The sequence below is a fragment of the Electrona antarctica genome, assembly GCF_951216825.1.
Source record: "Electrona antarctica genome assembly, chromosome: 18".
Lineage (NCBI taxonomy): Eukaryota > Metazoa > Chordata > Actinopteri > Myctophiformes > Myctophidae > Electrona > Electrona antarctica.
Genome location: NC_136799.1, coordinates 24625079 through 24652715, shown reverse-complemented (window position 1 = coordinate 24652715; position 27637 = coordinate 24625079). Strand labels below are relative to the sequence as shown.

Genomic DNA, 27637 nt, shown 5'->3' with positions numbered 1-27637 from the left:
TTTTAGCATTGCTCCGGTTGCTATGGTGCACCTCCGTCCCCACCAGCTATGGGACTTTTTACATCCAGGCTCCATTTAAATCCATTATTATTAAAAGCAAATTTTCCAAAGCCCTGTATCTCTAACGCTTCGAGTGCTGTCCATGGTTAGCCTTAGCCGTCGCGCATCCTGATGATCGAAAATCATTTGTGACTTTGTCTCGCATCGCTCCGGACATGTAACAGTTTCTGATGAGAGCTAAGGGGTATGAGCTAATGCTAACGATCACTGCTCACAACACTAGCCCCCACCTCTCTGATAACCCGGAAATGAAACGGCGGGTCGTTACAATGGGGAGTCAATGCTGGCAAGGCTTAGCTGTGCTTATGCTACCACCTAGCGGGCATCGAAATAATTAAGAATGAATTTTAAAATATAAAACATGTTTCTTTTCCGTTTTCTTATTTTGCCCACCCAACTTTGATTCATGTGTCCTTGCAGGTATAAGAGCTGTCAGAAGGAGGTGGACTGGTCAAAGCTGAAGAAACCGGTGTACCTGAGCAACATGGGAAGCAGGTTCTCTGACTGGTCGGCTACATGGGCTGGATATCTCATTAGCAAAGTCAGTAATTATAATGGTTCAACATCAACCATTATGCTTAAACCATTTTGGGGGGCACGGTGGCGTAGTCGGTAGCGCTGTTACCTCACAGCTAGAAGGTCCCGGGTTCAATTCCTGAGGAGGCTCTGGGCGCTGCGTGGTGAAAGGGCCTTTCTGTGCGGAGTTTGCATGTTGTTCTCCCCATGTATAGGCTACAGTAGGTACCCTCACAAAAACATGCAGTAATCCTGGACTCTAAACTGCCTCCCCCTGGTCCGCCTGATGAAGGAACTTATTGGAATAACGTGTTCCTTCCAGGAACAGTGTAGTCACGTGTATGTTAATGTACTTTTTGTTTATTCATAACAACATTATACTAAATGTTGGATTTGGAACAACTTTAAACTCCATACTAGATTTCCAGGGAGAAGAAATGTCCAAGCCTAGACAATGAAGCCAGGTGGAGCACGTAACCCCGCAGCCCCCCCCCCCCCCACCCCCCCCCATTTCCACCTCTGTGGAACTTGCAGAAACTCAAACAGAAATGCCTGTTTTTGATGTTCCAGGTGAGGCATGAGCTGGCCAGAAAGGTGTTCACATGCTGCAGTATCATCATCAAACACGACTACAAGGTCACCATCTACCTGCTGTCTCATATACTACTGTACATGCTGCTGGGCTGCACTGACACCGAGCAACAGGAGGTGAGTATGTACTGTATTATATGCTAGAACTGCAACTAACCATTATCTTCATAATCACTTCGAGTATTAATGGGAGGAGCAATCGACAAATAAATCTATGTGAAAACCATGGCAATAAAATGACTGTGATATAATTGAATAAAGGACATAAAATAATGGAAGAAAGATCAAAATGATGGTCAGTGACATCAGTTTTTTTGCTTCCGATCCGATTCCTTTCATACATTTGATTTTGAGTATCTGCCGATACCGATTTTTCCCGATCCGATATTTATATTTTTGAGTGGTGCAACGTACCACTCCTATAGGGAGCTTTGTGTGTCTCTGGCTGGCTGGCTGTGTCCCTGTGTCCGAGCACGAAAATAGCGTTTGGTTGGTTTTCATCACCAAGTGTCACTGTTGCGCACTTGCGCAGCCTAACACACACACACACACACACACACACACACACACACATATTAACTGTATGATGATTTCATGTGACAGTACAGTACAGGGACCCCCTGGGGACCCCCACACGGTAACTGTCATTTCTCAACCGTTTCGGATGCGGGGCGGCTCGCCGGAAACCGGCCCGGCACCCTGGGCTCGTTCCTGTGGGTCTGGAAGTTCCGGGGACCCCCCCGGAGACCCCCACACGGAGTTGCACCACTCACTTCACACGGGTGTGATTTTATAGAACACCTACCATTATAAGTATTGGTTTTCTGTAATTCTCAATTAGTCGGATATCTTTTTAGTAATTAGTCATTCGTTTCCCCAAAAGACCTGCAAAAAAAGATGAAAAGATTGAAGCTTGCTTTATCTGTCCATGCCTCCTTCACTACTTCCCTTATCACCATTCCTCCGTACTTACATCTTTATCTGCATCCCATTCTTCCTCCCCTCCCCCCAGGTGAGGGAAGAGATGCTGGCCGTACTAACCGCAGATGACGGGCGAGGAGGGGGGCGTGTCCAGGAGACAGCCTCCAGCCTATCACAGCTCAGCACGCAGACGGTGTTCAGTATGCTGGCTCACCTCACTCAGTGGAGTCGTCACATCCTGTCCTCTAAGTCCAAACAGAGCGGTGAGACACACACACACACACACACACACACACACACTAACAACATCAAATACATTTTAAAGGCTAATTAGACACTACTACTGACTAATTAAACTAGCCAATAGTTTTGGAACAGCTGCTGGTTGGTTCATATTATCTTCTGTCGCGGTTAGGGTTAGTTAACCCTAAGTTAACCCTAACCCTAGGTCATCAAATCGGTTTTAGCATACTAACTAGTAACTAAATAAAACTAATGATGTAAGGGGCCGGGATGAGAGAAATCTTAATTTATTTTCTTGACTTCCTAATTGCAGGACATTCTAGCTAGCTAGCTACGCTATCAGCCTTTAGAGTACAGTATACTGTCTAGAACAGGGTTTACCCGTATGTACAATTTACAATTTACAATTTAGGCATTTAGCAGACGCTCTTAATCCAGAGCGACTTACATTAGGCAAGAACAAAAGTATGGGAATACATCACATATATAAAATGCATTTATCAAGAAACATGCGTAAGCTAAGAACGTAACTAGAACATATCTATATAATGACACTATACATATTAAATATACATATATACTATACTATGCTATACATATGTACTATGATGTGCTATGACTACATACAATGCAATTATTGTGCTGTCTACATGACATGCTATAAGTCTGTTTCAAATGCTATCTAAGTCTAAAAAGTGCTATCTAAGGGGGTAGGATAAGTGCTATGGGCCATGATGGAGTCTGAAAAGGTGGGTCTTCAGACTACGGCGGAAGATTGGGAGTGATGCTGCAGTTCTGATTGCAACGGGGAGTGCATTCCACAGTTTTGGGGCCAGAAGGGAGAAGAGTTTGGGACGTGTGGAGCGTTGTCCCGGCGTTTTTAGTGAGGGTACTTCCAGCTTTCCTGCGTTGGCTGATCTGAGTGCGCGGGAGGGTTTGTAGGGTTCAATCATGCTTGCAAGATATGGGGGAGCCATACCTTTGGTTGCTTTGAATGCCAGCATCAGAGTTTTGTATTCTGTGCGGGCAGCGACTGGGAGCCAGTGCAGGGAGCGGAGCAGGGGGGAGACATGTGAGAATTTTGGCTGGTTGAAGACCAGACGAGCTGCGGCGTTTTGGATCAGTTGGAGAGGCTTAAGTGCACATGCCGGTAGGCCAGTAAGGAGCGAATTACAATAGTCAAGTTTTGACAAGACTGTTGTCTGGATTAGGAGCTGGGCTGATTCCTGGGTGAGGAACGGTCTAATTCGTCGTATGTTATAGAGTGTGAACCTACAGGATCGAGTGACAGCTGTGATGTGAGTTTTAAACGAGAGCTGACTGTCCAGGACAACACCAAGGTTCCTGGCTGTTGGGACAGACGTTACCAGGGCGTTGTCTACGGAAATAGTTAGCTCCCGCATAGGGCAGGACTTAGCTGGGAAGAAGAGAAGCTCAGTCTTGTCTGGGTTCAGCTTGAGGTGGTTGGAGGACATCCACTGTGAGATGTCAGCCAGGCATGCAGTGATGCGCTCTTCCACCTGAGTGGCAGAGGGGGGGAAGGATAGAAACAGTTGTGTGTCATCGGCATAGCAGTGATAGGATATATTGTGAGCAGAGATGATAGTGCCAAGGGATTTGGTGTACAGTGAGAAAAGGAGCGGACCAAGTACAGATCCCTGTGGGACCCCAGTTTGGAGGGTTCGGGGGGATGATAGCAGACCTTTCCAGGAAACCTGGTAGGTCCGGTCGGTGAGATAGGAAGAGAACCACTTTAGTGCTGTCCCGCCGATGCCTAGATCCGCTAGGGTGTCTAGGAGCAGCTGGTGGTTCACTGTGTCAAATGCCGCCGATAGGTCTAGGAGAATCAGGACAGCAGAGTGGGAAGCAGCCTGGGCAGCATGTAGTGCTTCTGTGACTGCCAGCAGGGCAGTTTCTGTGGAGTGTGCCTTCTTGAATCCTGATTGGTTGGGATCCAGCAGGTTGTTCTGTGAGAGATGGAGAGAGAGCTGGTTGGAGACAACACGTTCAATGCTTTTAGACAGAAATGAAAGGAGTGATACCGGTCTGTAGTTCTTGACATCTGAGGGGTCAAGGGTTGGTTTTTTGAGGAGTGGAGTTACTCTGGCTGACTTGAGGGCAGATGGGAAGCAGCCTGAGGTTACTGAGGTGTTGATGATGGAGGTGATGAAGGGGAGCAGATCAGGTGCGATGGTCTGGAAGATTGGAGACGGGACAGGGTCGAGAGGACAGGTGGTAGGTCTAGTGGATGTCACTAGTTGTAGGACCTCGTCTGGGGAAAGAGGAGAGAAAGAAGACATGCATGGTAAGTTGGGGTTAGTGTTGGTTGAGTCAGATGCCACTTTATGGGGGAGGGGGGGAAAGGAGCTGCTGATATCGTCAACCTTCTTCTCAAAGTAGTTGACAAAAACATCAGCCGTGAGGGATGCAGGTTGAGTGGGGGGAGGGGGCTTAAGGAGGGAGGAGAAAGTGGAGAAGAGTTTCCTTGGGTTAGAAGTACAGGATTGGATTTTGGTGTGGTAGAAAGAGGTTTTAGCAGTGGTTAGTGAGAGGGAGAAGGCAGAGAGGAGTGAGTGAAAGTGGGAAAGGTCATCAGGTAGCTTTGTCTTGTGCCACCTTCTTTCGGCTGCCCTTAGAGGTGTTCGTTCAGATCTGAGAGTTTCAGATAACCAGGGAGCCGGTGGACATGAGCGAGCTGGCCTGGATGAGAGCGGGCAGTGTTGGTCGAATGCCGATGAGATAGAGGAGAGGAAGGATGAGGTTGCAGTGTTAGGTGAGAGGGAGAGGAAGGACTCCAGGGAGGGTAGAGAGGAGAGAATAGAGGATGAGAGGGAGGAGGGGTTTAGGGACTTGAGATTGCATCGGGTGGTGGTGTTCGGAGGGTTAGTAGGTTTGGGCGGGAGGGTGGAGAGAGAGAGGGAGAAGGTTATGAAGTGGTGGTCAGACCTGATTAAGGGGGTAACAGAGAGTGTAGAGGGAGAGCAGGCTCTGGAGAACACAAGGTCCAAAACATTACCAGCCTTGTGAGTGGGAGGGGAGGGAGATAGGGAGAGGTCAAATGAGGCCAGAAGGGATGTAACGGGAAGATACTTCTCTGCTGTAGGTAGGTTGAAATCACCCAGTAGGATCAGAGGGGTGCCATTCTCCGGAAAGGAGCTGATCAGAGAATCTAGTTCTTCCAGGAAGTTCCCAAGGGTTCCTGGGGGGCGATAGAGCACAATGAGGGTTAGGGGGACTGGTTGTGATATTGAGATAGCATGAAATTCACATGTGGACAGAGAAAGGTGAGAGAGATTTAAGACACGGAAATTCCATTTGGGGGACATTAGTAGTCCTGTACCCCCCCCTGCACCTGTTGGGCGAGGGGTGTGGGTGAACTTGTGTGAAACAGAGAGGGCGGCGGGGGTAGCAGTGTTATCTGGTGTAATCCAGGTTTCAGTCAGAGCAAGGAAATGCAGAGACTTGAGGGAGGCGTGGCCTGAAATGAATTCCGGCATTTTCTTCTTGGTAGCTGCGTGGCAGTTCCAGAGGCCTCCCTCCACCACAATGTGGTGACTGGGTGAACGAGCTGGATAGATGAGATTTGAGGGATCTCTGTGACGGGAAAGGTAGTGTCTAGGGCGACAAGAGGAGGACAGTATAGGGACGGTGGGAAAGCACATTATAAACAGATATAAGAGATAATAATAATAAAGTAATAATAATAATAAAGTACAACTAATAATTATAACATAATAATAGTAATAATAGGAAGTAGGAAGTAAGTTGATACAAAACCCTAGGAGACGGCCTCCTTCGCTGGATGTGTCTGGATGTCCGGGTCTTTGGATTGGACACTAGGCTATATTAGTCAGCCTGTGTGATTTGTTCGATAAATATCGAGATTCAGCCAGCCATGAGTCAGGGTCTAGTGTGGTTAGACGGGGGAAAGGAAAGGAGCTAAGACAGCTCAGAAGTGTAAAGGAAGGAAATGTAGAGAAAAGGTTCGGAGTATGTTTTCACTTACTGTGAACCAAAGTGCAGCTTTACAAGCAAATGCAGAGTCAGACCGCTACCCAGAGTGTGTCTGAAACTGATCACCCTATATAGGGTTGGAAGAGCTTTTTCAAAAATGAAGGGAGGAGCTAAGAGATCAAGTGAGCTGTTATTGATAGCTCAATTGATTTCAATTAGTCCTAGTCTCTTTGTTCAGATTCAGAAATACAATCTGATAGTGTTCCAACTGAGCTTCTGAATGTAAACAGTGAAATTGGCTCAGAGTATAAAAACACAGACTTAAGACAAACAGATAGTACAAATAAAGGAAGGAAATGTAGATCAAAGTTCAGAGTATGTTTTCACTTACTGTGAACCAAAGTGCAGCTTTACAAGCAAATGCAGAGTCAGACCGCTACCCAGAGTGTGTCTGAAACTGATCACCCTATATAGGGTTGGAAGAGCTTTTTCAAAAATGAAGGGAGGAGCTAAGAGATCAAGTGAGCTGTTATTGATAGCTCAATTGATTTCAATTAGTCCTAGTCTCTTTGTTCAGATTCAGAAATACAATCTGATAGTGTTCCAACTGAGCTTCTGAATGTAAACAGTGAAATTGGCTCAGAGTATAAAAACACAGACTTAAGACAAACAGATAGTACAAATAAAGGAAGGAAATGTAGATCAAAGTTCAGAGTATGTTTTCACTTACTGTGAACCAAAGTGCAGCTTTACAAGCAAATGCAGAGTCAGACCGCTACTATGTATAGTATAATATATAGTATCTGTGTAAATAATGTCCCTTCAAAATTAGATGCTGCTACACGGAGAGTGTTAAAATTGGATTGTAATTGAAGACCTATGCGTGTAAACTGTAAAACGTTATTTTCAGAGTTTCATTGAACATTGTTCATGTGAAGCATAGACATTTACAGATTTCACACAAGCAGCCAGTCCGTATAGTGTACTGTAGAAGAGTTTGCTGCAGGCAGCTGTTCTGGCAGTCGAATAAACCCTGGTGGCAACATGTTTTATCAGTAAAACATGTAATACCATTGTATTTGTCTTTCTGCCTCCAGAGAGTGGCGAGTATCAGCGAGTGGTAGCCTTCCTGAAGGGCATTCCTCAAGACGTGCTGGCCAGGGCCTCACTGCGCTCCAAAGCCTACACCAGAGCACTGATGCACTTTGAAGCCTACATCCTGGAGAACAAAGAGAACATCCAGGACCATCTCACCTTCCTCCAGGTCGGACCACATGGAGCTGTTGATTAACCACTTAAACCCTAAATATACTGTACTTCATTGAGCGGGGTGCCTCAGGGAACTGTATTGGTCTTCTCTGCCATAGCTGAATGATTGCGACCATAGAGAAGAATATCCATTCGGCCAGAATAGGGATGCTAGTGTTCTTGTTTTTAACCCAGGTGAGGCTCAGCTCCTGCGTTTCAAAGCCCTGAACTGGAACAAAGAAAGAGATAAAATATTTCTCTGTGGTCCTTTGACATTTGCCAAATAGATACCATAGATAGATCTCAGACAGGAAGCCGTTGGCTTCAGATTCAAGAGGGCTGCATTTTCTTTGTGTGCCTCGCTTAGCAACTGTGATTGGCTGTTGATAGACGCTGTATGCGGCGATGCACGAACCTGACGGAGTGCGCGGCGTCAACGCACTGAGGAGGGAGGAGCCATCACTACGGGAACAGATTCTGGAACACGAGAGCATCGGCCTGCTCCGGGACGCCACAGCCTGCTACGACCGAGCCATTCAGCTGGAGTCGGATCAGGTGCAGTATGCAGAATGTCCCGTTTCAAGTTTTCCAATGTATACAAATATTTAGAAAATCGCAGATCTACAAGCTCACAATGTGTTGCATCGTGACACATTGCAGGCTTGTAGATTGGCTATTTTCAAATGGCCGAAATGTATATAGGGCTGAAGTGGTTAAAGGGTGGGAAGCAAGGAAATTTACTTTTAAAAATAATGATTCATATCTATCAAAAAAACCCTAAGGATGTCCAGTTATAAAAACGATTTAGAAAAAATAAAATATTTAGGCACAGTTGCAGTTGAAGTCCAAAGTAAGTCCAAAGTATAGTTAGCCAGTAGATGGCGCCATTTCATCATGTCGATGACGTAAGAAATATTATGTGAACATAGAGCCTTATAGTTGCATTTTCAAATAGTATCACAACTGCCAGCGTGATACTCTTAATGTATGTTTTGTAATTATAATCAAAGAAACTAGTAAAGTAACTAGTAAATACAGTATAAATGTAGTAAAAGTACAATATTTGCCTCTGAAATGTAGTGGAGTAGAAGTAAAAGTATTGGAAATTGTAAATAATCTAAAGTACAAATACCATAAAGGTACAGCACTTACGTACAGTAAATGCACTTGGGTACTTTCCACCACTGTCTGGGCGTGTGTGTGTCTGGGCGTGTGTGTGTCTGGGCGTGTGTGCACACAAGCAGGCATACACAGTTCTGTCCATCTCGGCAACAAAAACATTTCCACATCTTACAGTACAAGTTATCGGTGGAATACAAAGTGTAATGATGGACAGTAGTTTTCTCACATTGTATTTTCCCACCCTTCTCTTTCTATTTGTATGTAGATTGGTCACTATCATGGCGTGATGAGTTCCATGCTTGGTCTGGGACAGCTATCCACTGTTATCACCCAGGTTAATGGAGTACTAACCAACAGGTGACACACACACACACACACAGATTATTTATTCATACTTCACCAAATATGCTTTTTACATACTGTACCAGCGGAAGCCAAATACTTTTCAACCGTTTGTTGTAATGCAACTAAAACTTTAGGGCATGTTTTTTTGGCACCACTGAAAAATCTACCATTCATTTTTCACATAGAGATCAATTATGTTAAGCCTAGAATCAAGCCATCCAGGATCCTGGTGAATCATGACCATAATTCCTTTGATATTGTGGGAAAAAAAGACAAACAAACAAAAAATGAACAAGGTAGGTCGTCACTACGGCAGCCAATGAGAAATTCGTCATCAAAGCCATCCCGAGAGAAAATAGACCATCTTACTTTCCAAGCAGCTGGTAAAAAAACAAATACAGAATCAAAGGTTTTATGGTCATGAATCACCAGGATCCTGGATGGCTACATGGACAGTACTTGCAACAATATAATATTCAATGTTAAACAGTAAAGTGTTAACGTATCCATTTGCTGAGACTGAGTGTGTAAACTCTGAGTTAAAATGTAAGACTGAGGATTTTGCTGTTTATTACAAAAGTTGAATTGAATCACATGTGTACGTGTTTAGGCCCCAGTGGAAGTCCGACCTGAATGCCTACAGAGTGGAGGCTGCCTGGAAACTCAGTAAATGGGACCTGCTGGAAGATTACTTGGGTTCAGGTAATTACACACTTTACAGCCTCAAATTAAATCTATTCAGTCTATTTACTCAGCGCAGCTAATAACTTTTCCTCTCTCTTAGCAGTTTCACTTTATGTGCACCAAAAACTATTTGAAACACTCCAGGCTACAGTTCAATTTAACTCACATTAGGTTCGATTCAGCCTTCATCCCTGTAATTGAACCTCTTTGATTGTAATTCCATTCCAAAACTTATTTGTATATTCAAATAATATATGAATACAGTGTGAACAGTGTAACGCATGTTGAAAGGGTCATGCAAAGTATAAATTAGCATTTGGGCTTTGAAGGTCCCATTGTCATGTGTTGTATGGTCACGTTCAGATGAGCAGTCCAGTACGTGGGGAGTGCGCCTGGGCCAGATGCTGCTGGCTGCTAAACAGCAGCCTGCCGAGGCCTTCTATGAGAAGCTGAAGCTGGTCAGGAAGGAGCAGGTGGTCCCTCTGTCTGCTGCCAGCTATGAGTGCGGGACCTACCAGAGGGGATACGAGTACATTGTCAGGTGTGTGTGTGTGTCTGTGTTTTTTGTTGGAATAGAGCACACGTTATTTACATAAAACATTTTGTACATTATAAGTTTTGCACTGACATTTGTCTGTTAAGTTATGTGTGTGTGTGTGTGTGTGTGTGTGTGTGTGTGTGTGTGTGTGTGTGTGTGTGTGTGTGTGTGTGTGTGTGTGTGTGTGTGTGTGTGTGTGTGTGTGTGTGTGTGTGTGTGTGTGTGTGTGTGTGTGTGTGTGTGTGTGTGTGTGTGTGTGTGTGTGTGTGTGTGTGTGTGTGTGTGTGTGTGTGTGTGTGTGTGTGTGTGTGTGTGTGTGTGTGTGTGTGTGTGTGTGTGTGTGTGTGTGTGTAGGCTTCACATGCTGAGTGAGTTGGAGCATGCATTCACTGAGCTGCTGAAGCAGAGCAATGACTCCGCACCCAGCCTCATCCCACTGTCTCTCCATTGGTCAGAGCGACTGGAGATGACCCAGAATTCCTTCAGGGCCAAGGAACCAATCCTGGCCCTGCGCCGAGCTTTGCTCAGCCTCGGTTCAAGGTAAGGAAGTACGTGCGCACGCACACACAAACACTTTCATTGTATCAAGGTGTCTCGTCCTAAGTCACTAATACACAATACATATTTACTTTTTTTGTTGCCTTGACATTCTAATTATGGCATATTGAAAATGGCACAATGAAAATATTCTATTGTCTAATGAACAGCATTAGTTATGTACGAAAACTGCTACTAATCCAGCTTGTTGCACTAGAAGGAAAGGCCATAAATCAAACACCGAACACCTAGCACCTTTGCAACAGGGATGATGTTACCTTTGCAGTGAGATAAGAGATTTCCTCTGCCTGCCTAAGCCTTATATTACTGGTATGTCCCAACCAATTGGCCAGTAATACCATTAACTGGTTAAGAAATAATGATTACCAGATATTAACAATGTATCAAGGTTGCATTGTTGTGTGTGTGTGTGTGTGTGTGTGTGTGTGTGTGTGTGTGTGTGTGTGTGTGTGTGTGTGTGTGTGTGTGTGTGTGTGTGTGTGTGTGTGTGTGTGTGTGTGTGTGTGTGTGTGTGTGTGTGTGTGTGTGTGTGTGTGTGTGTGTGTGGGGGGGGGGGGGGAAGAGTGTGTGGGAGAGTGTGTGTGTGTGGGGGGGGGAGAGTGTGTGGGAGAGTGTGTGTGTGTGGGAGAGTGTGTGTGTGTGTGCGTGCGGTAGGTAGATGATTAATGATTTGGTTAAAAAATGTCATATCAAGATAAAGAAACAAGTGAGGGGATTGTCATGAAACTTGGTGGGAATGATCATACTGTTGCCCCGAAGGATGATTCACTGGAATTACGTTATCAAAGTTTCATAATTGGTCATATCTGAACAATCTAAACAAGAAATCTTGCTGTATGCTGCCAGGCAGTACTTGCACCTCCACATTTTTACATTGGTCACTACCATTCAGAGGTGAGCATACTGTATTCATCCAGTTCAAAGCAATTTTGATCAGTAACCCACACTAATGTAGCCAACTCTCAATCAGTAACCCACACTAATGTAGCCAACTCTCAATCAGTAACCCACACTAATGTAGCCAACTCTCAATCAGTAACCCACACTAATGTAGCCAACTCTCAATCAGTAACCCACACTAATGTAGCCAACTCTCAATCAGTAACCCACACTAATGTAGCCAACTCTCCGGCCATAAATGATAAATCCAACTCAGGCCGTATCTTTGTGTGGCCCTCAGGCCAGCATGTCAGGAGCAGGTGGGGGAGTGCTGGCTCCAAAGCGCCCGTGTGGCCAGGAAGGCAGGACACCACCAGACAGCCTACAATGCTCTGCTGAACGCAGAAAACACACACCGGGCTGAGCTGCTCACAGAGAAAGCCAAGTGGCTCTGGTCCAAGGTACACGACTACACACACTTGAGCTGAGGGTCAGGATTAATTAGCTTTATGGTCAATCAGTTGACGTGGATGTTAATCACTTAGCCCTATATCCAAAAATAGACAAAATAGCCTATCTACAGTCTGACGCTTTAGGGCCCTATTTTCCCTAAACTTGTTTGCCTTCTTTTACTGTTTTGAAAAAATCTCAAAATTGTTCAATTAGCCAGTCTACATCGACACGTTGTGGCTATTTGAACTATTAAAAATGTTTTTCCAAATAGTAAAAAAAAAAACAAAAAAAAAAAAGGCAAAGAAGTTTACGGATTAGGGGTAAGGCACTGGCGAAAATATGGCCCTTATTCTACATTTTGCCTATTTTTGCCTACATGACCAAAATAGGGATGACCGATTGTGTTTCCAGGAGTTTCCAAAGGAGACTCAAAGAGTCGCCTTTGAGTCTCCTACCAGAAACGCAGCCCCTCTTCAAATTATTGGCTTAGGAATGTTTCAAAAACAAAGATCTCCATGAATTCAAGGCTTCATGGGTTGCGTATACTTACAGCTTCATTGCACAGATATTATACTGTACTTTTGGATGGATGTTAGGTTCTTAGTTTACTTACTTCCATCCTTGATGACTATTTCTATGCATTTGATGTATTACCTTGTGGTGTTCTTGCTGTAAATTGCTCTGGATTAAGAGCGTCTGCTAATTGCCTAAATTGTAAATGATAGAAAATCATCCCTTTTTTGGGTGAACTATTCCTTTTAAAGAAAAAAATAACTTTCATATTTTATTTCATTTTTCATTTGTGCAATTCACGTATATACTGACTAAAGTAAATCATTGAGAAAATAAAGAAAGCTTTTAATAGCTGTTTCACATGACATCGGAATGGTTGGATCACGAACAGATTTTCTGATACGAGTCCACACGCATGCACGCACGCACCGAAACTACATGGATTGGAAGTGTACACTGTACAATTCATGCCATGTCTCTCCGTCTTCAGGGAGACGTGCACCAGGCTCTGATTGTCCTCCAGAAGGGTGTGACCCAGTGTTTCCCAGACGACCAGCCCCTGTCGGACCCTCGTACCCTGCAGACCAAAGGCAAGGCCATGCTGCTGGTGGGACGCTTCATGGAGGAGACGGCCAACTTTGAGTCCAACGCCATCATGAAGGCATATAAGGTACCAAGATGGAACACTTCCCATGTATTACTGTACATAATAATGATACTAAATAATGTTACTCTTGATTTACATATACTTATCTAAAAGAGTAGACTTTGTGCATTAAAAAGACAGAAAAACAAGGGCTGGTTAAAGAGAAATACATTATGCATTATGTATAGTATGCTTTTTTTTTATTTTTAGGATGTGACCAACCTGCTACCAGAGTGGGAGGATGGAAACTTCTACCTGGCCAAGTACTATGACAAGCTCATGCCCATGGTCACTGACAATAAAATAGAGAAGCAAGGAAACCTCATCCGATACATCGTTACAAACTTTGGAAAGTGAGGACCATTTTGTTTTTTGCCACCTAGTTGTAAATCCAGTACTACTCTATTATTTTGTGGTACCATGATGGACAATATTAACAGCAGCAAACAATTTGCGAGAATAGGTGCACATTCTGTGAAAATAGGTTGAGTTCTGTGTGAGCTTTTAATTGGGATATTTTTGTTGAAGGGATTTGGTATAGACTAGGAAAATAAAGCAGGGGTCAAGAATGGACTCCTGGTGGACACCACTCAACAAAGTAAAATGGTTTAAGGGCATAGGCTGTTAACAGCTACAGTAATAACAAACTATCATTTAACATTACTGTACCTTATATACAAATTTATTTTATAATTAGCTGCTAATTTATGAGCCACTAACCACATTTCTTCTGCTTCCAGAGCTCTGCAATTTGGGAACCAGTATATCTACCAGGCTATGCCCCGCATGCTTTCCCTCTGGCTGGACTTTGGAGCTAAGGTCTATGAGTGTGAGAAAAGTGAGTACAGCACAGTGAAGGTACACATGTCTTAACAGGGTGTGTTAGTTTCAAATCATGATACAAATACGTAGTCTCAGGGAACACTAACAAAAGCTACCAGTCTCTCTTCATGCCAGCAAATGTTACGAAGTCGGTCTTTCTTCTCATTAACGCTGTTGACAGCTCAGAGAAGCATTTTAAAGCGCTTTTAGAACCAAAAAGGAAGTTGTTTTGGTAGCTGTACAGTAACTGACAACTTCCTGGATTTTATCAGTATAAAGATAAAGAGTAAAAGGAAAATATTTTTTCATGTCACAATAACAATTTCATGCAATTGGGGGAGAAATCCATACAGGACACATTTGGAACTGGCATAGTATAAAGCTGATAAATGGGGTCTCTCTCCTGGTGACCCACCTGAAAATGTATTTTCCATTTATTAAAGAGCTGGTGAGATGAGGAGACAGACCCCCGTTACGGAACGAAGTAAACACTATAGCAATTATTGCTATCAGAATAGAGCTTTAACTTTTTAATTAAAAACCACACCCGTGTGAAGTGAGGGGCGCTCTTATCATCATACATCACATTCCGTACTCAGACAATCAAATCATAACGCATGTTATTCCGGCCACTTTTGGCGTCTTCACTTTTATCCTCTATGTACTTTGCTCAGCCAATCAAATCATCACTATGACGTGATCAGCCAATCATCAGCCAAAGTTTGTGTTCACACAAACAGACAAAGCTGGGCATAGGAGGGCAAAAATGTTTTGTTTTAACCAAAAAAGAACACATACACCACCGTTTAATTTCACAATCGTATTAAGAGTTTGTTGCTTTTAAATGCACACCAACAAAGTCATTGGTTGTGTCTTTGTGGTGGTGTAGCGGGGCGAGCAGACAGGCAGCTCCGTATGGACATGAGTAAGATCAACACAGCGATGAGTGAGCACTGTACCAGTCTAGCACCCTACCAGTTCCTCACAGCCTTCTCCCAGCTCATCTCCAGGGTGTGTCACTCCAGTGACGAAGTCTTCAAGGTTCTCATGGCCATCGTGGCCAAGGTATTCCTGGCGTACCCTCAGCAGTCCATCTGGCTAATGACGGCTGTTTCCAAGGTGGGTGCATTTCAGTACTGTCACTGATTCGATAATTTGATAACTTCGGTAACTGTGTTGTAAATATATCAATGTAATCTTGTGTGTGTGTGTGTGTGTGTGTGTGTGTGTGTGTGTGTGTGTGTGTGTGTGTGTGTGTGTGTGTGTGTGTGTGTGTGTGTGTGTGTGTGTGTGTGTGTGTGTGTGTGTGTGTGTGTGTGTGTGTGTGTGTGTGTGTGTGTGTGTGTGTGTGTGTGTGTGTGTGTGTGTGTGTGTCAGTCAACCTACCACATGCGTAAGAATCGCTGTAATGAGATTTTGAAGAAGGCTGTCAGTCTTAAACAACCTCTGGGGAAGTTTATTGGAGATGCCAACAGGCTGACTGACAAGCTGCTGGAACTCTGCAACAAGCCGGTAGATGCACATGCACGCACGCGCACACACACACACACACAAACACAGTCACCACAACTTTCAGTCATTTAGATAGGCCAGCATGTTCCTCTTGGCTTGTAACTTTAAAACTGCTGATGGTACTACAGTCGATATTTTATTATCAAGATTAAAGATTATATTGTATATACTATAGTTAGAGTACTGCCCAAGTCTCACGTGGTGATGGTTCAGCCCATGATGGCAGTCATGGCACTTATCTTGCACCGATTTGTCATTTCTCACTTTATCAGCCATCTGTTATCATCAACCCCCACCAGGTTGTCTGTCTGATATCACCCTCTCGTTTGTTACCAGGAGTCCTTGGGGTAGTTGGATAGATACATAGATAGATAGAATACTTTATTGGCAGTTTAAAAAATTGCAACAGTCAGTGTCATCAATTAAGAAAACGCCAACGTGGACTATACACAAAGATTCCGTAGCTTATTTCCATGGTGGTCCACCTAGTGACAGAATGATTCACAACATACTGCACATTGTGGTCCACCTAGTGGCATAGAATGATACACAACACACTGCACATTGTGGTCCTAGTGACATAGAATGATACACAACATACTGCACATTGTGGTCCACCTAGTGGCATAGAATGATACACAACATACTGCACATTGTGGTCCACCTAGTGGCATAGAATGATACACACTGCACATTGTGGTCCTAGTGACATAGAATGATACACAACATACTGCACATTGTGGTCCACCTAGTGGCATAGAATGATACACAACACACTGCACATTGTGGTCCTAGTGACATAGAATGATACACAACATACTGCACATTGTGGTCCACCTAGTGGCATAGAATGATACACAACATACTGCACATTGTGGTCCACCTAGTGACATAGAATGATACACAACATACTGCACATTGTGGTCCACCTAGTTACATAGAATGATACACAACATACTGCACATTGTGGTCCACCTAGTGACATAGAATGATACACAACATACTGCACATTGTGGTCCTAGTGACATAGAATGATACACAACATACTGCACATTGTGGTCCTAGTGACATAGAATGATACACAACACACTGCACATTGTGGTCCTCCTAGTGACATAGAATGATACACAACATACTTACTGCACATTGTGGTCCTCCTAGTGACATAGAATGATACACAACACACTGCACATTGTGGTCCTAGTGACATAGAATGATACACAACATACTTACTGCACATTGTGGTCCTCCTAGTGACATAGAATGATACACAACATACTGCACATTGTGGTCCTCCTAGTGACATAGAATGATACACAACATACTGCACATTGTGGTCCTAGTGACATAGAATGATACACAACATACTGCACATTGTGGTCCTAGTGACATAGAATGATACACAACACACTGCACATTGTGGTCCTCCTAGTGACATAGAATGATACACAACATACTTACTGCACATTGTGGTCCTCCTAGTGACATAGAATGATACACAACATACTTACTGCACATTGTGGTCCTCCTAGTGACATAGAATGATACACAACATACTGCAAATTGTGGTCCTCCTAGTGACATAGAATGATACACAACATACTGCACATTCTGGTCCTCCTAGTGACATAGAATGATACACAACATACTGCACATTGTGGTCCACCTAGTGACATAGAATGATACACAACACACTGCACATTGTGGTCGTCCTAGTGACATAGAATGATACACAACATACTGCACATTGTGGTCCTCCTAGTGACATAGAATGATACACAACACACACTGCACAAACAACCATGAAACAAAGAAATAATATTCCTTATATATAAATATATAAAGCTGGAAGCAATACATACAGATATAGAGGGTATGCACATGTATAAAGTGATTGGAAATTGAGTTTATTGTCATTTAACGTCATTTATGATTAGGACTGCTCTGTTTGGCTGTCATGGCCAGAAAGTAGTTTTTTGCCACTCAGCATAACTTCCGGGTATGATGATGATGTCACGCGCATACCCTCTATAGGACAAGAAGAGGTACCCTAAGAGTAGAATCCAAAGCAGGCGGAGGCGTTATCCGGGGTAGGGAGCTAACTAGGACCAGTTAGTTAAGATGGAGCCATGATGGTCGAATTCCAGGGTGGTCCCCAGCTGAATGATTGATAGTTATGAATGAAAGGGACCCCGACAGGTATGTAACTCAGAGAGTGTACACATGGAACTAAATCAACCCTTACGGTTCCATTTGCACTCACAGTTAAACTAACACTGAGAATTCGTGACCCAGAGTTGAAAATAAATCATACTAAAAGCGTCTGTGGCCTCGTGCATATCAAACTGAGTGTCTTGGAAATAATCACAGAGTACAACACAGCAGTTTCTGACCCTGAACCCCTGTCCACAAGTACTCCTTTTGCAGTACATATTTACCTTTATTTCCAAAGACTTGTATTCTTCTGTCATCTGGCAGGCCAAAAGCTTTCTTCATATTAGTCGACAATACTTGGAACTCATCACATTAGTATTATTTATTATTGGATTTAATACTGACAACCTTGTAGGTTTGTGTTACCTTGTATTTGTGTTTATTGCCTCTATGCTTATATTTGTGACTATAAAAGCATGGATGTATGTGTTTCTACTAACAATAGAAGCATCCATGCGTTCATCTCCCCCCATGCAGGTGGATGGGAACAGCACCACTCTCAGTATGAGCGTTCACTTCAAGCAGCTGAAGCGCATGGTGGAGGAGTCCAACTTCAGCCAGATACTAATCCCACTGCAGTCTGTCCTCATTCCTACACTGCCCTCTACTGGGGGAGCCAACACTCAGCATGACGCCTTTCCTGGACACTGGGCCTACCTTGCTGGCTTTGAAGATTCGGTACGGGGGAGCGAGAAAGTGAAACGCTGTGAAATTATATAAATTCTCAACAAATATTTCTTTAGAAACAATGGATATGTATGCATGTATTAAGCAACAAGTTAAAGCTGTACTATCAGAGTTGCTTTTTTGTCTGAGACAAATCTCAAGCCTTTAGTGACAAGTCTGGAATCAAGTCCCAGATGCATTGCATCGCAGTGTTAAGGGCCGTTCACACACTGAGTACTATAATATGTAATATGTTTTGTCCAAATAGACAAATGGCCCGGGGTGCCAACCAGGTGTTTCACCTGACAAAATGTTAGTTAGCCCAGTGGTTCCCAAACCTTTTCATGTCAAGGACCCCCAAATTGACACTAATTAGCCCGCAGACCCCCATTTGAAAAGATATGACAGGGACCCCCATAAGAGAAGATTTTTATGTTCTAGCAGTGATTCTCAACCCGTTTAATTTCAAGGACCCCCAGTTTGACATGCATATTTGTCTACTTAGTACTGACCCCCATTTCATGGCATTTCTATCTCTGGGACCCCAGTTTATATTGTAAAATCAATGTTAATTTAACTATGAGTGTAGTACCATTTGTACACTCTCAGAGTTACAGACCCATGTAAGGGTCAATTTGGTTCCAAACTATCATTTAGCTGTGTGTGTGTGTGTGTAGGTGGAGATCCTGGCCTCCTTACAGAAACCTAAAAAGATCAGTTTGAAGGGGACGGATGGAAGAAGCTACACCATGATGTGTAAACCCAAAGACGACCTGAGAAAGGACTGCCGACTCATGGAGTTTAATTGTCTTATCAATAAGGTGTGTGTGTACATGTAGGAGATAGAGTATAGTCAAGTGTATGCACATATACACAGTAAAATCTTCATTGTTTCTTTGTCCGTGTGTAACTCGGAGAGTGTACAACCAAAATGAACACTGAAGATGGAGGAGGACTGTAAAGTGTGTGTGTGTGTGTGTGTGTGTGTGTGTGTGTGTGTGTGTGTGTGTGTGTGTGTGTGTGTGTGTGTGTGTGTGTGTGTGTGTGTGTGTGTGTGTGTGTGTGTGTGTGTGTGTGTGTGTGTGTGTGTGTGTGTGTGTGTGTGTGCACCCGTGTGTGTGTGTGTGTGCGCACCTGTGTGTGTGTGTGCACCGGTGTGTGTGTGTGTGTGTAGTGCCTGCGTAAAGATGCTGAGTCGAGGAGGAGGGAGCTCCACATCCGCACGTACGCTGTGATTCCTCTGAATGAGGAGTGTGGCATCATTGAATGGGTCAACAACACTGCTGGCCTGAGACACATCCTCACCAAGCTGTACAAGGAGAGAGGTACACACGCACGCACGCATGCATGTGTTCATGCACGCATGCATGTGTTCATGCACGCATGCATGTGTTCATGCACGCATGCATGTGTTCATGCACGCACGCATGTGTTCACGCATGCATGTGTTCATGCATACATGTGTTCATGCATACATGTGTTCATGCATGTGTTCATGCATGTGTTCATGCACGTGTTCATGCATGTGTTCATGCACGTGTTCATGCACGTGTTCATGCATGTGTTCATGCATGTGTTCATGCATGTGTTCATGCATGTGTTCATGCACGTGTTCATGCATGTGTTCATGCATGTGTTCATGCACGTGTTCATGCACGTGTTCATGCACGTGTTCATGCATGTGTTCATGCATGCATGAAGCATTTCAGGCCTACACAGCTTTTGGCAGGGCTATGAAAGTAGGATTCTTTAAACACATCTTAATTTTAGACAGATGCCAGGTTTCTAGAATCAAATTCATTTCCATAGCGCAGCAACAGTGATCGTTAGGTGGAGGGGCTATTTAAACATTTTCTTATTTAAAATGTCCACTGCAGTTGGCACAAACAACGTCTTCTAACCCTTCGTTTTTGCTAATGGCACTCTAAGCCTCCTGCCTGATAGTAACAAGTCAAATTCAGGGCGAAGAGGGTGGGTAGAATCATTGTAAATCTGAATTGCCTTTTTGGTTATGGAGCGGTAGTATATGTCCTGAAGTTGCAATTGTTTGTCTCCAATGATCTTACTAGCCTGGTTGGGTTAGACTGATGATAGGTTCTTGGTTTCCCTATGATCCTAGATACTATTTCTATGAATTTGATGTATTACCTTGTGTACTGTTAACCTTGCTTACTAATGAATTTGATGTATTACCTTGTGTACTGTTAACCTTGCTTACTATAAGTCGTGTGTCTATTACATGCTTAAATTGTAAATAGATGATGCAATGATCTGATGCTACTGTTGCATCATCAACACCTCTAGTGTTAGTAATGTGCACACTAGAATTGTGAGTGTTAATTCAAGTCAACACGATTTGATTAGGGTTAGTTTTAACCTGCCACGCATGTCGGGAGCCACGGGTTAGTTGTAACCGGCGACTAAAGCCTGTCGGACCGTTAGTATGTCTAACCAACGTATGCACCCCACCGGCCATACCCTTAAGGGTCCATTTGGTATCAACTTTTGCAACGTGACACTCCCATTACAAACCATTTCTAACTACCAGTACCCATTTAATTGGGACTTAATTTATCCATGAATTAACCACTTGAATTAACCCTAGTATCCTATTCTGGGGGAAACTTTGTGTAGAATGATAAAAGAGAAGACCAAGAACAGAGACAATTCATGTTCTGTTTACTAAGTCAAGAGTGGTTAAAGGTATATTCAGTGATTTCACTTTCACTTCACTTATTTTTTCTTATTTTTTGGATAATCCTCCCTACTAAAAAGTGTGCTGACCATATAAGGAGTTCCTCCCTGTCCCCAGTAAGCCCCTGGGGTCAAAAAACCTTAGTTTCGGTTTGTGCTTTGGGTGGCAAAGCCTTCATCCAATCAGGATGAGAGGGGCCTTCCTCCAATCATGATCGAGTGGGGGCGGGCCTTGGTGCACATGCTGTTGGCCTGTTGCACTTCCCCCCACTGTAGAGCGTGTGCATGTGCACATTTTGTTACCGGGGCGGACTGGGCGGTTTTCCAAATCACCCAAATCACTGAATGCTCCTTTAAGTGGTTATGAAGATGTTACTGTGTGTGTGTGTGTGTGTGTGACTGTGACTGTGTGTGCGTGCACGTCTATGCGTTCATTTGTGTGCGTGTGTGCATACCAGGCGTGTACCTGTCCGGTAAGGAGCTGAGGAAGCTGATTCTTCCCAAGACGGCTCCCTTTGATGAGAAACTCCGCATCCACAAGGAGCTGTGTGCTCGACACCCCCCTGTCTTCCATGAGTGGTTCCTCCGAACCTTCCCCGACCCAACGTCTTGGTATGACCCACCGCCAGGTGGACTGATTATGATGATAATGCATGTCACTTGTGCAGTTATACTACTGTATACTGGACAGACTCTTTTTTTTGGGGGGGGGGGGGTTCATAATCTTTGAAAACTGAACCAATTCATGATCAAGGTTCAGGACATATAATTGTGTATTTACTATTTAGATGTAATCTATATTGTGACAAAAATATTGTTTGGGGTTAGAATAAGTGCAATGATATTGGGCAACTAATGTTGTCAGTAGATGACTTCAACACGGGGTGTGTGTGTGTGTGTGTGTGTGTGTGTGTGTGTGTGTGTGTGTGTGTGTGTGTGTGTGTGTGTGTGTGTGTGTGTGTGTGTGTGTGTGTGTGTGTGTGTGTGTGTGTGTGTGTGTGTGTGTGTGTGTGTGTGTGTGTGTGTGTGTGTGTGTGTGTGTGTGTGTGCTATACGCGCACACGAACAGGTACAGCAGTCGCTCTGCGTACTGTCGGTCCACTGCTGTGATGTCCATGGTGGGCTACATCCTCGGCCTGGGCGATCGCCACGGAGAGAACATCCTGTTTGACTCCTTCACCGGGGAGTGTGTTCACGTTGACTTCAACTGCCTCTTCAACAAGGTTGGATGAAATACACTACCGTGTGTGTGAGAGAGAATGTGTTTAAATAGTTATAAATATGATGTGTGAAGTGTGAAGATATCATCTAGACTGTTAATTCACAAGTGGTTACATTTGTACACTATTGGTATTGGAGTTACAAACATGAATAAATGAATACTGATGAGTCTTTTGTTTATTTATGTTGCCTTTTCATCCCCTCTTTCTCTCTCCACCACCAGGGGGAGACATTCGACGTCCCCGAGGTGGTTCCTTTCCGTCTGACACAGAACATGGTTCATGCCATGGGCCCTATGGGCACCGAGGGCCTCTTCAGACAGGCCTGTGAGGTCACAATTAGACTGATGAGGGACCAGAGAGAGCCACTAATGAGGTACAGTCACACTGTACTGTACACACATTTCAATTTCTTTATTTGAGTCCGCATTTATAAAATATATTAGGGATGTCCCGATCTCGTTTTCTTTTGCTCCCGATCTGATTCCGATCATTTGATTTTGAGTGTCTGCCGATACCGATTTTTCCCGATCCATTTATATTTTTATAGAACACGTTTATGCCATGTCATATGCAAAATACGATAAGGGGTATCGCAACTGGCCCACCTTTGCAGGCACTCACTCCTGCAAAGGAGCGAGTACCGTAGCCAGTGGCATTGCTCTCTCTGTCTCTCCTTCCCTCAAGGCACTGACGGGACTGATTTCTGATCACGTGATCGGATCGGGAGTCGGGACAACCCTAAAATATATTCCCAAGGGTACACACTCGAAACAACATGCGTCTCTGTGCTTGAATCCAAACAATCCCTAAATGTACAAGCACATGAACTTATTCACAGTCAACATTGGTCAAACACTTCAGTCTGTCATTACCAACACCAGAGAAAAATCATGGGTACAGAAACTGCCTTTAATGGAGGAGATTGAACAGCATGTTGCAAGCTGCTTTGCCTTACACTTGGACAAATTATTGTGTTTGTACCAGTGTCCTGAAGACCTTTCTTCATGACCCTCTGGTGGAGTGGAGCAAACAGGAAAAAGGCCCGTCTAAAAGCCAAGCTAACGAGACCGGAGAGATACTCAATGAGAAGGTGATTTCTCTCTCTCCCCATTCCCTCTCTCTTCCCCTATTCCTCTCTCCCTCACTGTTGTGTGTGAGTAATCTTTCAGTCGTTCCTTTTTTATTTTGTGCCACCACATTTCACAAATCCCTTGACTGATTTCCATCAATGTTCACCCGCAGCTGGAGTGTGAATGAAAAGCGCCTGTCATGACAATCTTTACAAGAGTGTTCTATGAACACAAGCCTTCGTAAGAATGATGTTGGTATAACTAAGACTAGTAAAACTAACATTTTTACATGCATGTAAATTATGATGAGAGTAATAAAAGTAAAAAAGTAGAGAGAGAGAGCTGAAAAACGATGCTTGTTTGTTCATCCAAATACATATTTGTTTTTCCCCAAATTCATAGGCTTGTGTGTTTTCGAGACACCCTTGTGCGAGCATAGCGTACAGTACCCATTACATTCATCTAACGTGGGAAGAGTCACATAAAGGCTACTCCAGATTTAGGTGGTCACCGTTTCACCAAAACGGTGGTTTTGATGGTGGTGCTCATAGTCCATCACAGTGATTGTAGCGATGCTATCATGCTCATATCTCCTAACCGCCATGGCCAACAATTCCTCAAATTTGTCCATTGTTTTCCCTCCGTTTTCTCTCTACTGCCTATCTGCCTCTATTCTATTCCTTTCTGGTCCTTTTCTCTTCCTTTCCTATTCTATATAGTCTCTCTCTCTTTCTGTCGCTGTCTCATTTCATTCCTTTGTTGCTTTGTTTGTTTTTACGTCGGGAACATTGCCTTGAGTCTCTGTGACCACCGTTTTGGTGGTTAGTAAAAACAGAGAGAAGGTCTGGGGAGAGCGGTGGTCTTCTCTTCACCGCAGCTCAGTGACGTCATGTTGTATGAATAGACCTTAACGGTACTTCTCCATAATGAAGGGCAATGAGGAAATGGCTATCCTGTTACAACAATTTATATTTTGTACCCAGCAATGTTATTTTCTAATATCAAGGCAAATCATCATGCATTATCACTTACTTAAATAATAAAAAACAGTTTGTCACAGCCAAGAATGTCAGGACGAATTCAGTTGAAAACTAACCCGAATAGCCAGTGTGTTTTTCATTGTTCTTTCACGTAATACTGCTGGCTGGCTTTTTAATATTCCACGTCTTCATTGTTTTCTTTTCTCTCTCCTCTGCTTCTCAACCTTCGTTATCTCTGTCCTCGTTTCCGCCAGGCAAAGACTCATGTGTGCGACATTGAGCAACGTCTCCAGGGTGTGATAAAGTGCAAGAACAAAGTGCTTGGCTTGCCTCTGTCCATAGAGGGACACGTCCACTACCTCATACAGGAATCCACAGATGACAACCTCCTCTGTCAGATGTACCTGGGCTGGGGGCCCTACTTGTAACCATTGTGTTCGTTCACACACACCGACCAGATCGAAATGTATAGTTTTTTTTAACCAGTGTGGAGTACCAGAACCAAGGTCTGAATATTTCTGATGGATCATCAAACCTCCACCCAGCTGATATATATTATCCAAAAAGTGAAACTTAACATTCATTGTATTGTACTGTACAGTAATGCTGCTTTTCTTGTTTTGTTATCACTGACTGACCACAGTCTGGTTTCATGTCCTATAGGAAGATATATAAATACTGTGGATTTGTTTTTTTGTATTAAAACAAATCTTTTTTTTGATGGTTTTGCAAACCTGTGTGTCTGTGTGTCAATTTGGGAACGGTCTAGTTTTGAAAGAGAATGAAATGAAAGAGAAATAGGGGAGAACGGGGTAAGATGAGACACTTTTCACTTAAGTTGTACTGCAAGCAAGGCAAAATGAGCTGGCAGTAACATTGAACAATCTACTCTTATTTCAGGATGGTCTTCTATCAATTCAAATTATAAGTAAGCATTTATGACAGGGCCATAACAATATGATGGGTGGGGAAAATAGGTGGTCATGTGGCTCAAATTGCCCCAGGTTGGGGGCTCCAAGGCAAGGGGTAAGTTGATCCACATGATATATATTAATGTTTCAAGTTTGCCCCAGATACTAGTAGCCCTTACTGTCCTACGGATGTATAAGGAGTAAGGAACTATCTAATTCAGGGGTCTTCGACAGGGGTTCCGGGACCCCTAGGGGGTCTTCAGTTACTACACACCAGGGACACACCAAATCCTTGTGTGATAGGATATAAATATGGTTTACATTAACCACTGGTATAGAGCGGAATAAAGCAGACTAGGTACAGAGTGAAAGGTCTAGTTTAAGTAGTAGTTTAAGTGGTTAAATGTCTGAAAATGCACATTTACAAGTATGAAATCTAAGAAAAAGATGTTCGCCAACTGATGTTCACCAACCCCGCCTGTCCATGCCCACCTGCTGTGTAGACACGGTGAGAATTGTTATGCATAGGTCTTACAGTGAAGTATTATAGACTTGTTGAACAATGTATTCCACACATATGTTTTTGGTCTGTTATGTGTTCATTTATTGAGTTATTTCACCACAGTATATATCCTGTATTTGATTCATAGTGTTCTTTTATCTTTTAATCATAACATAAATCATAATAAAGATAATCTTATCTAATTCCTTGATGACCTGCAACATTCATCTAAAAGCATGTTTTGTTTACATTTCCCTCTGCTGTAGAGTTCAGTAGGTGGGTGCTGGGGACGTTGCTCAGAGTGGCTGCAGCTCCAGAGTGACGTCCATGTCTCAGTGTCCGCTGTGATCTCCTTACTGCACATGCTCAGAGCCTAGGGACCTGTCATCTACCACACGGGCACGCACGTGCACTATTCCATGCAATTTTTAGTTTATTCCATAATAATATGAAGTTCTCCATACAGTCAGAGCCATAATGCATGATTTCAGCTATAGCCTAACCTCTATCATGGGGATCTCTATATAGCTCAGAGACGGTCTCAATATTGAATAATTAATTTATCATGAATGGATACTTTGAGGTTCAATTAAAACAGCCTGGAAAAAAAGAATACCTGTTGACTTTCTCACATATACAGTATATTTGTTTGTTGTGCACTCTTAATCCAACAGCAGATTGCACACTTATAAAACACATTTTGCATGTAAGACCTACTGTACCTTTTCTCTCTCTCCAATGTGAGCTGTCAGGGCAAATAAGGGCTCCAGCGAGACTGGCCGCCTGCTACTGTAAGTACCATTGCCACAAATTCTTAACCAGCATTGGGGTGAAATGAAAAAAGGAAAAAAAAAAGTAATGTCTAAATGTGTGTCTAAATGTGTTGTACACACTCATGTCTCAGCCACAGATCCCTTCTGTTTAGCCTAGAACTGAAGGTCTCTAGAACTTGGGGTCATGTGATCAGTGACATCACATACTGTAGGTGTACTGAGGCCAAAAAATACACCTTCCCTACAGTATGTCATTGATCACATGACCCAGAGTCTAGACCTCCAGTTAGTTCTAGGCTAAACAGAAGAGGGGGACCTTTTTATTATGTCCACATAACACCTCTAATTAAGGTATATTAATGACAGTTAAATGTGTGGTATTTTAACCACATGAACCCTAGCCTCCCTCTGGGCACATGCTACAAAAATAGCTTCATGTTGTGAGCTTGTACATCGGCTATTTCCGGCAAACGTATAGCAAAAACAGGAGGGCGCCTAGTCAACTAAGTATAATGTTGCGTAAGATTAAGATATGCCTGATGCCTTCTGTTGATGTTTGTGGTGCGATCCAAAACCAGTTCCATGCAGAATGGTGAAAATAGGGCCCCCTGTTTCTCCCCAGCTTCTCAGATTCAGGCAGTGTGTGACACTCTACTGGGCACTGTAGTCAGGCAATATTATCAGTATAATCTGGGAATAAATTTCTTCACCAATGTTTTTGTAAAGATGTCTACTAACATATCCCACATTGGTTTATATTCAACCACCCAGGGGAATTTTTGACAGCTGCTGAAAGTTGGGGTACCATCAACAGCCAATATATGGCAAAATGTTCTAAATTTCATTATGCTTTAAATAGCATGTGACGTGTCAAACTAGGTGATTTTCATCATTCTGAATCCATTCCAAGCATTAGTTTTGCACGAAAAACGCTCCTTGGGCTAAAAACGGCCATAGACACGTGCCCAAATGTGCTGACCTCATCATATTTGTGATGAC

At 43.4% G+C, this 27637-nt stretch overlaps 1 protein-coding gene across 1 annotated transcript in view; it reads left to right on the top strand.

Annotated features, from left to right (window-relative positions):
* The window catches only part of atr (ATR checkpoint kinase), a 43982-nt gene extending 18803 nt beyond the window's left edge, over positions 1-25179 (top strand). Inside the window, exons 26-48 of the mRNA XM_079528495.1 lie at positions 481-601; positions 1147-1284; positions 2180-2351; positions 7383-7549; positions 7924-8088; positions 8921-9012; positions 9611-9702; positions 10048-10225; positions 10577-10762; positions 11961-12120; positions 13116-13295; positions 13482-13624; positions 14012-14109; positions 14983-15212; positions 15471-15605; positions 18297-18497; positions 19163-19306; positions 19660-19810; positions 21638-21791; positions 22249-22402; positions 22624-22775; positions 23387-23492; positions 24707-25179. Of these exons, the coding sequence (XP_079384621.1) occupies positions 481-601; positions 1147-1284; positions 2180-2351; positions 7383-7549; positions 7924-8088; positions 8921-9012; positions 9611-9702; positions 10048-10225; positions 10577-10762; positions 11961-12120; positions 13116-13295; positions 13482-13624; positions 14012-14109; positions 14983-15212; positions 15471-15605; positions 18297-18497; positions 19163-19306; positions 19660-19810; positions 21638-21791; positions 22249-22402; positions 22624-22775; positions 23387-23492; positions 24707-24880 (3493 nt within the window). The 3' untranslated portion in view covers positions 24881-25179. The remainder of the gene's footprint in view (positions 1-480; positions 602-1146; positions 1285-2179; positions 2352-7382; positions 7550-7923; positions 8089-8920; positions 9013-9610; positions 9703-10047; positions 10226-10576; positions 10763-11960; positions 12121-13115; positions 13296-13481; positions 13625-14011; positions 14110-14982; positions 15213-15470; positions 15606-18296; positions 18498-19162; positions 19307-19659; positions 19811-21637; positions 21792-22248; positions 22403-22623; positions 22776-23386; positions 23493-24706) is intronic.
* Positions 25180-27637: the final 2458 nt, after the last annotated feature.